The sequence below is a fragment of the Miniopterus natalensis genome, chromosome 1, assembly GCF_054644295.1.
Source record: "Miniopterus natalensis isolate mMinNat1 chromosome 1, mMinNat1.hap1, whole genome shotgun sequence".
In the NCBI taxonomy this organism is placed as follows: Eukaryota; Metazoa; Chordata; class Mammalia; order Chiroptera; family Miniopteridae; genus Miniopterus; species Miniopterus natalensis.
The window spans coordinates 35,750,990-35,764,092 of NC_142081.1; the positions used below are offsets into that span (position 1 = coordinate 35,750,990).

General features: G+C 35.5%; 1 protein-coding gene across 4 annotated transcripts in view; it reads left to right on the forward strand.

Moving 5' to 3' along the window:
* Nucleotides 1-13,103, forward strand: part of DDHD1 (DDHD domain containing 1) — a 70,490-nt gene that overhangs the window by 43,967 nt on the left and 13,420 nt on the right. For all 4 annotated transcript variants that reach the window (XM_087820412.1, XM_016198130.2, XM_087820406.1 and 1 more), the window contains 3 exons: nucleotides 1,110-1,216; nucleotides 9,497-9,759; nucleotides 11,177-11,252. In XM_087820412.1, the coding sequence (XP_087676538.1) occupies nucleotides 1,110-1,216; nucleotides 9,497-9,759; nucleotides 11,177-11,252 (446 nt within the window). The remainder of the gene's footprint in view (nucleotides 1-1,109; nucleotides 1,217-9,496; nucleotides 9,760-11,176; nucleotides 11,253-13,103) is intronic.

The window sequence follows — 13,103 nt, forward strand, 5'->3', positions numbered from 1 at the left end:
TAAACTTTTTGTATCAGCATGGTAGTCACACCTTTCACTTTTACAGTTTAAAAATAGGCACAGGCTATAAATACGTTGTGCTACCCATGAATAGCAACAGTATTCCCTTTTAAATCTTTAAAAACACTTCTGGCTTTTGCTTGAATCATTGCCTTCCAGTCATTATTAGATTGTATAAAAGTGGAAAATAAATAAAAATAAAATAATTTAAACCAGTGCAGTGAAGATAAAAGAAATTGTACTAGACAATTGTACTAGAAATTGTACTAGGCAAGTCTTCCCTTGCCTACCTTGTGCTTTCAAGTCATGATATTCAGCCAAGCATAGTACTTCTTTGTATTTCTATAAGAAATGCAAATTTTTCTGCATCTCTAATCGTTTTGTTTGGCATTAATAGAATAGTTTTCTCATGGTATAATTTCCATAGGTTAACTGTAACTCAGAGAAAGCTACACGCATTTGCAATGCAGGTTATGTAACAGGTTTTTTCCTAAAGTAAATTACACCAACTTTATCTTGTTTACTGCAGATGCCCATTGCCAATTTGCCATTGTGCATATTTGTAATTTGACAGCTGTTCCTCATAGGATCTTTGTTTCACTAAAGATAGATAAATGTAAAGTATAAGGAAACTTTAATTTGTTGCTGGTTTGCCACCAGTGCCTATAGGCATTCCACATGGGTATTGCCAGGCCCAAGGTGCATAGTCCAAAGAAGAAGAGAAAGGAAACAGAAAAGGAGATGCAGAAAGAGTCAGATTGTGTCTCTTAATACTTGTTCCAGTAATAGAGATGTCCTGATTTTGCTCTGGGTACCTCTGAGTGTCATGCACATGCCAGTACATACAAAAAATGGCCAGGCTTTATAGACTTGATAATGGCCTTCATCCTTTACTGTTCCTTCTCTTCTTGTGTCCCCTTTTGTCTTTTACTGTTTTTTTCTTGCTATATTTTACAAGAAGGAAAGGATCATTGGATCCAAAGCCAGTCTCGAAGATTGAAATGTTTACTTAAAGAGCTGTTGTTTTAGGGAATGTAACTTTTTTCACAATTTATTTTTTCCCTAAAACACATACCTTCTGTAAGTTTTGTTTGTTTTTTTATTTGTAGACACTGTTGATTCCATTACTCCTGACAAAGTACGAGGTTTAAGGGATATGTTGAACAGCAGTGCAATGGACATTATGTATTATACTAGCCCACTTTATAGAGATGAAGTAAGTATCATGATTATCTTGTTGCTTTTGGGTATTTTTTAGAGCTATAGAATATGTGTCCTGAATTTTAACATTTTATGCTATTTTTACAAACAAATGAGAAATTATGAGAATCCATTAATCTGTAAATAGCCTGTGTTAATAGTGAATTGGATCATCTTCAAACTGCACATTGGACCCTTAATAAAATGAGTAATCTTGGAAGTGGAAGATTGGTTAGAAAATAGCTCTCTGAAAAATACAGTTTTCATAAATCTGATTAATTATATCTATGATTGTTGTTCTCACTAAAGAATTTTAGAAATTTCCTTCAAATTATTTGTTTATAATAGACTTGCTTTTATTCATGTTTCTGGAGTGGATTCATGTAAACGGTAATGTTGCTTATGTATCACAAAAGATAACCCTAAAGGGGATAAGAGCTGAAAGTTTTTTAGAGGGATGAGAGAATCTACCAATGCGTTTTGTCACTTTATTAGTAAGAGAAAAAGAATTCTGTTCTATAGGAATAACCTTGTCAGTTACTTAACATGTATTAACTTTGTTTAATCCTGCTCAGAACCCTATGAAGTAGGTATGATTAGTATCCTTATTTGAAAGATGGAGAAGGGGGTGCAAGGAGTAATTACCAGTAGAGTTGCTCTGTGCTGCTCCAAGACGATCCATTTCTGATTTTGTTCATTGGAAGTCATTCCCTGACTCCATCCAGGATATCCTTTACATAGCTACAGAAATATGTTTGGTTAGTTGCCACTGAAACTTCCTTCTCTTCTGGCTACCATTTCCTTAGGATTTTTCTTCATTCCTCTTTCTATATCCCCTCATCGCCATGCACCTGTATTGGGCAAGATCTGCCTTGATCTGATTACAATAGTAAAAGAAGCTACAAGGAGAACTGCTGTTTTGAACCTAATTCTAGCCTAGGAAGGCTTAGTTGGTGAAACAGAATACTAATAATACACATGTTCATAATTCTTTATAGTGTGTAGTGGGCATTGTTAGCTGTGCCCTAAAGGTTAGAAAAGTGAACTGTAGTATTGCAAATGAAACCAGTGAGAAGGAAAAAAAGAAAAGAGAATGGTTGAAAGCATTACTATACACACACACAGACACCCCATGTATATATATGCCTTACAGACACATATGTCTTTGGTAGTACTCCTAAGAAGGTATTTTGAATGTTCAAGGCTAAAAATGTACTGAGATGTGTTCCCCAAAAGTAGTAATGGTGGTGTGTTTTTTAAGTTTTAAGTTTGCATGAATAGCAACAAAAACTAGAAAGAGAAAAGTGGCAGACTCAAAGCTCTGGCCATTGGCTAATGATGACTAAGAAAGTGGTCACTTTCTATTTTACTCTTATAATCTTTAAGGATAATTATCCTCAGAATGGAATTAAATAAGATGTGTGTGTATGTGTGTGTTTAATGATTTTTTTTTTTAATATTTCTTTATTGATTTCAGAGAGAGGAAGGGAGAGGGAGAGAGAGATAGAAACATCAATGATGAAGAGTAGTCATTGATCAGCTGCCTCCTGCATGCTCCCGACTAGGCATCCAGCCCGCAACCCAGGAATATGCCCTGACCAGGAACCGTACCTCAATCTCCTGGATCCTAGGTCGATGCTCAACCACTGAGCCACACCTGGCTGGGCATGATATCTTTTTTTTTTTTTTAATTTATCTTTATTGCTGAAAGTATTACAGATGTCCCCTTTTTCCCCCCATTGATCCCCTCTACCCCACATCCACCCCACCCCCAGGCCTTCCCCATACCAATGTCTGTGTCCATAAGTTGTGCATATAAGCATATAAGTTCTTTAATCTCTCCCTACCCGTTCCCCTTACCCCACCTTCCCTCTGAGATCCCTCAGTCTGTTCCATGCTTCTGTGTCAATAAGATAGATATTTAGTAGAATGAGGGAAGTGGAAAGAGAACACCCATTGTTTTAAATTAGTTTTTTGATTCAGTTGAATTTCATGGAAAAGCACTGAGAACTTGTGGCTGAGATTCATCAGCAATCTTTAGCAATGTTTCCCAAACATCCCTAATTAGAACATCACTTGGGGGGCTCATTAAAAATGCAGGCATAAAGGAACCCCATGGGGGAACTTTGGAATTTAGGGTATTAATGTGAATTTATGATTTGAAAATGTGTGTGTATTTATGTATTTAAGTATATATTGTTTACACATCTATATATTTCCTAATTCTGTGCACTGAAAGGTCCAAGAAGCAGACATCCCAATCTAATGAACACAACTAGAACCCAGATCTTTTCCCTTAGTATTCCCCACCAGAAAGAACTAGAGTTACTTGGAAAAAATGGCTGGTCCCAGAGCTGGGACAAGATAGGTACAAGTTGAAGCTAAAACAACCTGTTATGACAAAAAGTAGGAAAAATTCTCAAAAGAATAAAGGGGCAGGTTACAAGGTCAGGAGTCAGATTGAAAAAGCAGATCCCGCTGGCCAAATCTGGAACAATTTGAACACAAAATAATTAAGTAATTATTACTTATTGTAAGGAATTAGTAGTACTTTTAATACAGAATTTTAACAAGAATAATATAATAAGGGAATTCTAAATCATTGAAAAATTCATAAGTTAATATCGATTATAAATAGATAAACAAACGGGGAAAGGGAGGTCCTTTGCTTACAGTAGAATGCCAAGGGCTTACAGTTAAATGTGGAGGGAATGCTGGAGTTGTAAAATCCTTAATTTGCAGCTATCATGGTAGGATCAAATAAGGGAGGACTGGGCAAGAATCATCTTGGATGCTAAATTGAGGGCAAAATTTTGATGAGAACATGATGTTTGCATGGTCTTGATGTGTATTCTTATAGACTGCTTATTAAAGAATGAGAAAAGAGCCCAGCTGGGCGTGGCTCAGCGGTTGAGCATCAACCTAGGATCCAGGTGATCGGGGTTCGATTCCCAGTCAGGGCACATGCCCGGGTTGCAGGCTGCAGCCGATCAATGACTCTCTCATCATTGATGTTTCTAACTCTCTCTCCCTCTCCGTTCCCCTCTCTGAAATCAATAAAGATATATTTTAAAAAAAAAAAAAAAATGAGAAAAGATATAGAGTGGGGAACTCAGGCGACACCTTTACTGGGTGTTACTGAGGGACACTCAGGACACAGCATCATTTATGCAGTATTCCAGTCATGAGGAAACATCACATACACACAAAAGGAGGAAGTTCTAATTAAAAAGTAGGATGGCACTATGTTCTTTTAAAACGTCAAAATCATAAAAGACAAAATATGACTTTGGAAAATGTTCCAGATTAAAGGAGGCTAAAGAGACATGATAGCTAAGTACAACATCGAATCCTGCACTGTATTCTGCACTGGGTGGGGTAAAATGCTACAAGGATGGTATTAAATCAACTGACAAAATTTAAATGTGGATTTTCGATTAGATGAAATATTTTATCAAAGTAAATTTATGAAGTTGATAACTACAGTGTTTATGGGGGAGAATATTCCTAGTCTTAGAAAATATACACTGAAGTATTTAGATGTAAAGGATCATGACATCTGTAATATATCCTCAAATGTTTTTTTTTAAAAGTTGTTCGTGTGTGCATGTGTGCGTGCTGTGTTATAGAAACAGAACAAGTGCCAAAATAGGCTAAAGTGCTAATAGGTGAATCTTGGGTAAAAGGTACATGTAAGAGCATTGTACTATTTTTATTTTGCAACATTCTATAAATTTGAAATTATTTTCAAATAAATAGAGAGTTAAGAAAATGACAGAAAGTTTCCCAGGTCCCTTCCCTGGAGATTGGAAGTCAGTGGGTCTGAGGTAGAGCCTGTGTTTGTTTGGTTTGGGGTTTTTTGTTTTGTTTTGTTTTTTTAGTTAATCCTCACCTGAGGATATTTTTTCCATTGATTTTCAGAAAGGAAGGGAAGGGAGGGGAGGAGGGAGAGAGGGAGGAAGAGAAAGAGAGAGAGGGAGGGAGGTGAGAGATGTGAGGGGGGGAGAGAGGGAGGGAGGCGAGAGAGATGTGAAAGAGATGTGAGAGAGACAACAATTGGTTGCCTCCTACACGCCCCCAACTGGGCCAGGGATCGAACCTGCAACCCAGGTACATGCCCTTTACCAGGAATCGAACCCATGACCCTTCGGTCCGAGGGCTGACACTCTAACCACTGAGCACACTGACCAGGGCATGCCTGTGTATTTGGTTTGTGTTTTGAACAGTTTCCCAGGTGATACCATCAGAGAAGTTCGGGGAACATTGCTAAGGCATTGTGAAAAACAAGAAAAACTTGGAAGTGGGCAAAAAATTGTTATTTTTAAAAAGGAAAACTCATTCTATAAATCAAAGTCCATCTGGTACAAAATTGGTATTAGGCAGTATTTTAGAATAAACTATTTTTCAACAGTATGTGTTTTCTTAAGGAAGTTGTGATAAATAACAGCCCGCAGTTCTTCAAGATTCATTCATGCCTGGTGGATGAACCTTGTTGGGTTGATTGACAAGCATATGAAAGCCTTTTTCCCCTTCCTCTTTTTCCTCTTTGACTCAGGTTTTGGAGTCAAATAGATTCAAAACCTGACACTTAAGTAGCTATGTGACCATAGATCAACTTTCTCAGTTTCCTCACTTAGAAAATGGACATAAAATAAGTGCCAGATAAAGGTTGCCATGAGGACTAAAGATATACATATAAACAGGGTGGGGCAAAAGTAGGTTTACAGTTGTTGAGTACACGAAGCGCAGTTTATTCTTGTATTATTTTTTATTAATTATTGTGTTATTTTCTATATGAACAACTGTAAACCTACTTTAGCCCCACTCTGTATATATGGTTTCCAGTGTACTTCCTTGTCCTTAGCTTTTCATCTTCTGATTAAGTATATATCTGTCTTTATTTTATTTCAAGGGCTACCATTTTTAAAAAATGGATAGACTTGTTTTTTTAACTGTAGAAAGTGAAATAAGTATCAGTGAATAGAAAATATGGAAAGGCCCTGGCCAGTGTTCAGCAGTTAGAGCGTCAGCCCATGCACCAAAGGGTATCGAGTTCAGTTCCCAGTCAAGGGCACGCACCTGGGTTGCAGGTTCGATCCCCAGCCCGGTCAGGATGTGTGCCGGAGGCAATCAATGAGTCTCTCTTACATCAATGTTTCTCTCCCTCCCTCCCTCCCACTTTCTCTAAAAATCAATGGAAAAATATCCTCGGGTATGGATTAACAACAAAAAGAAAGAAAATATGGAAAGGAACACATTTGTTTACTAACGAAGGACTTTGTAATAACTAAAGCTGCCTTGAAAAAGAAGCATCGCAAGGGAAAAAAGTTTGTAAATAATGTGAGGCGATGGGCTTTAAACTTTATTGTGCTGATCATTTTACAATATATACATATATCAAATCGTGTTGTATGTCTTAAACTTATATAATGTTATATGTGAATTATATATCTCAATAAAACAAACAAATATTTTAAGTAGAAATGACCACTGTAGAGTAGAGATACTCACTGGGGTGGATGCTGAGCAGCTTATCAGGGGGACTACTGGAGGGACTCCTCCCTTCACAGCAGTTTAAATTGGATCACCTCCGAGGTCCCTTTTCACTGGAGATTCTGAGGTGCTCATGGGAGGATCCTAACTCATGACTGTGCAAATAATCACTGAAAACCCATCGTTAGGGGAAAAGTTTTTTGTATGAATCAGTACTTCTCAGGTCATACCTCCTGAGGACTAGTTTTTAAAACAACTAATATCAGACTTTCAGAACATCATTGGAGAGCCCTTATGCCTTATTCAGCCTTAACTAAAGTAGCATGAAAAATCAGAGAGAACTGTCTCTCTTGCACACAACTGAACTCTCTTTTCAATGGCTTTTAAAAGTGAAGAATTATAAAGAAAATTGTCATGGCAGTATCTTGCCATTGCTATTTGAAAATTGTTTAATTGAGTTTTGTTGTAATTAAGAGACTTACTGTAATTTTGAAAGAATTGTTTAATTGATATATATATGACTAAAACTATCTAAATAATTTTTCTTATTAAAATTTCCTGAAGCAGGGAAGACAAAGGGTTAATTATACTCATCAGCCGTATTTTATGTGTTTGGAGTTTCTCTTTAAAATGCTGAGCTTTTTCCTTTTGGGTTGATTTCCTTCGTAAATTTTAACTTTTAGGCAGTGGTTACGAGATTTAGAAACTCTTAAGCTTTTGAAAGGCCATCCAGTGCCTACTTTGTAAGAGGTTAGCTGACTTGATTAGATAATATTGTAGAGCTAATAAAATTAAGAGTACAGGATGTATCATTAATCTTGATCCAGATACCCCAAATGAATATGCTTGGTCACAACGGGATCCTAGCTAGGAGAATGTAATTGGATCAGATGGGATAAAGGAAACCTAATTAGAAAAAATCTAATGAGAGTAGACTCTTTGGATACAACAGAGAGGTGGATTTTTCCTTTTGCTGCTGAGTGGATGACTTATTAAAGCATTTAGAGGGGGTTGATATTTTTAAAAACAAACCAATTAGATACCTTTTGCCAGAGTACTTAAGTATGTATCCTTTAGTGTTTTAGACTTACATGGTATGAGTCTTAAAACCAGGCCTTCAAAAATAAAAGCTATTAACAAATGTAGCTTTTAAAGGAACTTATTTTATCTAAACATTAGCTTTTCTACACCTTTAGATTGTACATCAGGAAAATTTTAAGAATTAGTTGATATTCTTATCAAAGCCAAATCATTATATTACCGGAACTAAAACATTACATTATAGCTCACTTTGAACAGAGCATGTACTTTCATATCACACTGCCTACTCCTGAAACTATGTTGACTGGAATTACCTATGACCCACATTTTACAAGGCTTTTATATGCATTTGCCACTAAAGCAGTATTTCCTAAAGTGTGACCCCCAGAACTGCTGAATCAGAAACTCTGGGGTGGAGCCTAGTGATCTGTATTTAACAAGCCTTCCAGGTGACTGTGATGCACATTGAAGGTTGGAAAAACATTGCATTAAGGCATGGGATTCTTTTGCTTTTCCTCAGAAAAAAAGTTAAAATGTCCAATTGAAGTAGCATTTTTGCATTCCTCCCTGGAGAAAGGGCAGCTTATCATCCTTCCACGTGCTACCAGCTCATCTTGTCCTTCTCTTCCTTCATTGGCTGAATGTATTTCATCAGACTCAATACGTGGTTTCAGTAGCTTTAACCAAACCCTCAGTGTAGCTTGTAGAGCTCAGATGTCAGCAAAGAGAACACCATGCCCTCATTCACGTCACTGCTAATCCTGCTACGCGTGAATGCTCAAATGATTTTCAGTTTATGTCAGCAGGTAGAGAATGTTCAGTAAAATCTGATGGAGTCTAGATGTCCTTGAGACAAAATAATAAGACTGAAAATGGAAGCAACACACAACTAATATTTGTATGTTGAGTAACAGCTGGCATAAGAAATACTGAAATGAGAAATTGACAGGAAATTTACCATTAATTGTAGTAGTCAGCAATAATACAAAGAATAGAGAACTACCTTAAAACTCAGGCCAGGACCCAGTGTGGATCTGAGTAAGAACCTTATTCTTCTGACTTTATGGCACATTTCAGCAATGTTTGTTAGAGCTAAATTTCAAAGAAAACAGTTTTACAAAGAAAAATGACTAAGATACTTCCCACATTATTAACCTCTAAACCTTAAAAAGCTCTGCTTTCCAGCCGTATAAAACAGCTTCTTACTCATATTTATATTACCAGCTTTTGGGAATTTTGGAATATCAAGTAGATCGATGTTAGCTTTTTCTTTAATTGTACAATGACATTTCATTACATTATTCTTATCTAAATGCATAGTGTAATAACATATATACTGTGTTAGTATACCTGTTATCATAAACCCAGATATGGCCTAAAAATTGCAAGGAACAAAAATTTAGAATTGTATGTAAGTTGCAGTGAAGAAGTAATTTCCAGGGGCTCTTTGAAAATCTTACTGGCATCTACATGGAACTGTTTTTCTTAATCTGTGGAACGGCTGGCTCATATATATAGTTGGTTTAAGGACTGTGAAAGGATCTGTATGGGTAATATCTGCCTTTATTCTTTAATGATGATATGGGTTATAGTAATATATATCTTCATTTCCTGAAAGGTTTTGAAGCACCTGAGTTAATTTTAATAACCTAGGTATATTTGGCCAGTAATATATGTTTTTCTTTCTTAATGTGTTTGAGTTTAGAAATAAAGTTCGTAGTAGTCAGTGATTAATATGATAATGTTCTCTTATTTCAAACAGCTAGTTAAAGGCCTTCAGCAAGAGCTGAATCGATTATATTCCCTTTTCTGTTCTCGGAATCCAGACTTTGAAGAAAAAGGGGGTAAAGTCTCAATAGTGTCACATTCACTGGGATGTGTAATCACTTACGACATAATGACTGGCTGGAATCCAGTTCGACTCTATGAACAGTTGCTGCAGAAGGAAGAAGAGTTGCCAGATGAACGATGGATGAGCTATGAAGAACGCCACCTTCTTGATGAACTCTACATAACAAAACGACGGTAAAATACCCTAGTCTCTTAAAACAATTGAAAATGTCTTCATGGAATTACTGGACTTCTTAGGAGAAAACTTGAAGATTTTCATGATAAAGGAAAAATACATTGTTCAGGGTTCAAAGATTATTAGATAACATGCCCCATCAAGAAGAGACTGTTTTCATGCTAATTATATGCTTTTTCCCATAGCATAAAATAAATAGTTTTGTCACCTGCCTCTTTTTCTTTCTATCTATTCTTCACAATTTATTAGGAGTGAAACCTAAAACTTATTCCAGCTGAGTCACTGTGCAGAATCCCTGTTGAAAATATTTAACAGTTTATAACCCTTTGTAGTTTTACTAATCTTAGAGATGTGCCCTTACCTTTCTTACTGTTCTGGAAATAATTTTCAAGCCCTTTTTTTCTTGGCAAATCTATTTTTGACAGATTTTATAATTATGTGATCACTTGTGGCCTTGTGGATACAATCATTTAGTTTGCTACATCCCTATCTTCATCTGTAATTACATGCTCTTTCTTCTTTGTCCTCTTAATGACTATCCAGTCGATTTTAATAGAACAGTGAAAAGTCACTCGTTTGGATAGTTAGCATTATATAAAAACCAATTTAGTTGACTAAAATTTTTACTCAGGAAGCCATAGGTTTGTTTTAGTCTTATGGAAGTTGTTTAAGGATTTTATTTAGAATCTTACTAAATAAAATTTAGTAAGATTCTAGACACATAAAGTATACAGTGGCAAAATAATTGATAGGTTTGAAAGAAAATGTCATATTGGCAAGCCTCAGAACAGCATTTTAGATACAAAATCCAAAAAAAATTTTTTTCAACAGTCTTATAAAATGAACTGTACCCTTTTTTTAACCTTAGTTCTATTGTTTATTAAATGTAAGTAGATATGGAACATGTAATGGGAAAAAATCGAAATAACCCAAATGTTCACTAGAAGAGAAGGGTTGAATAAATTGTGGTTCATTTGTGTGATGGACTATTACACAGCTGTTACAAAAAAGTAGATCAGGAAACAAGTGAAAAGATCTCTAAGACTCATGATTAAATATAGAAAAAAGAATGGCATAGAACAATGTATATAGTGTGAGCATTGGTGTGATTTTTTTAGGAGATATAAAAATCTACATATGCTTTTATTTGCCCCACATTTTACTAAAGAATATAGCAAAAAAGCTACTAACAGCAGGTATTATGAAGAGTTGGGGTACTTTTACTAATCATTTTATAAACTTTTAGAGACTTTCTATACTACAGCAGGTGCGTTTATTAAGTATTATCAATAGGGATTAATCTAAGGGATTAAATAATGGGTCTTTAATTTCTTCTTTATACTTTAGTGAACTAGTGAGCATCTAATATTTATGAAATAAATACAAATGTGTACATAATTTTATAATGTTTCCTAGGCTGAGAGAAATAGAAGAACGGCTACATGGATTGAAGGCATCGTCTATGATACAAACACCTGCCTTAAAATTTAAGGTAAAGAAAGACTGATGAGATTTTCATTATCTGTCTCACTTTTTTCCAAACAGCATTTGAAGCATGACATTAGGATTCAAATTAAATCTAAATTATTGTTTTTTCCAATTAATATATATTGAACATATGTGTGTTGCACACTGCTAGTTTCTGTATTCTACAAAGAAAAGAATGGATAAGACATTCTGCAGCCCTTAGGATATATAACAGTGTTGTTGGTGCTATTAGAAGTATGCAGAATGATGTGTGTACGAGAGAGGGGCTTTAATTTTGGCTATAAAGGGTTACAAAGGAATGACATTTGTACTTGTTATCAGTAAATTGGAATGTTGCCAAGTTGAGGAAAGGAAAAATGCTATTCTTTGTAAAAGAAAGAACATAAAGGTGTGGAGGGATATAGCTTTATAGTACCTCCAGGAAACACAAAATAATTTCAAGTAGTGGGGGGAAAATAGAGACAGATCTGGGAAATATTTAGTATTTAGAATTAACAAACCTTGGTGACCAGCTATTTGTAGGTGGTAAGGAAAATGTGGAAGTGGCACTGATGATTCTGGGGATGGAAAGCTTGCATTTCAGTCAATGAAAAGTCTATAACCAAAGCACAAGATGGGATACACATGGTTAGTTTGGAGCAGGGTGAGCAAACCAGTTTGGCTGGAATGTACAGGACTCGGGGCTGTGAAAGAGCAGGAAGAGCTAGAAATAAAGAACTTATATTGGATGTGGGCAATGGGAACTTTTTTAGGGTTTTTGAGCATTAGAACAGAGCTGTCAAAAGCAGTGGTTTAGAAGAATAAAAGTGACAGAGAGATGTCAACATTCACCTGACTGTTGAAAAGAACATAGCCTATGGGTGAAAAATAATTTGTTTGTAATATTAAATGGAGTATGGCATGCGTTTCCTAATACTTCTTCTGTTGAATGTATGCCGGTATCTAGTGTACTATATTATCTCTTCCTAAGATCTTTGTGTTTTTTAAATCACAGGAACTTAACATATAGGGTAAGTAATGGAAAGATGCAGAATTTTTTTTAAATAGTAAGAATTGGGGGGAACACTTTGTAAAGTATACGATTGTCTAATCAATATGCTGTACATCTGAAACTAATACAAAATAATATTGAATGTAAATTGGAATTGAAAAATATATAAAATAAAACATTACGAATTTTCTTATAGAACCTATCTTCACGACTTGTGAATGTTCTTTTTAAACTTATACATTTAAAAGCCATAAGTAAAGTTATATCATACATTTAAAGGCCATAAAAATATGGTCTTTGGAATCATCCCCACCTGGAATTTGCGTTCTATCTCTACCACAATTATTACTTGTAATCAGTGTCAAATACATAGAATTGATATGGTAGAAAATATAAAGTCTTCTATTTTTTTATTTTATTTTATTGATTTGAGGGAGAGAGAATTGATTTGTTGTCCCACTTATTCATGCATTCTTTGGCTGACTCTTGTATGTGCCCTGACCACCCTGCTTTTCTTGAAGCCCTCTCCTCCCTTGGCTTCCATGATACCATTTCCCTGGTTCTCTTTCTCCTTTCACTCTCCCTTTTGTAGTTTTTCCTCTGCCTGCTAATCAAATGTAGACATTCCCCATAGTTCTACCTAAAGCCATTTTATTCTGTGCACTTACTAAGCAATCTTACCCATTCTCTTGATTTTACACGTCACTTCTATAACGGTAACTAACACTTAGGCTTGGATGGTGACATATCCAATTCTATATCTCTTGTCCTAAATTTTCAGCTCCCTGTTACGTATGTTACAGATACCCCAAACTTATTATGAACAAAAATAGAATTTACTTAAGAGTTTCCTGTTACAAGTAA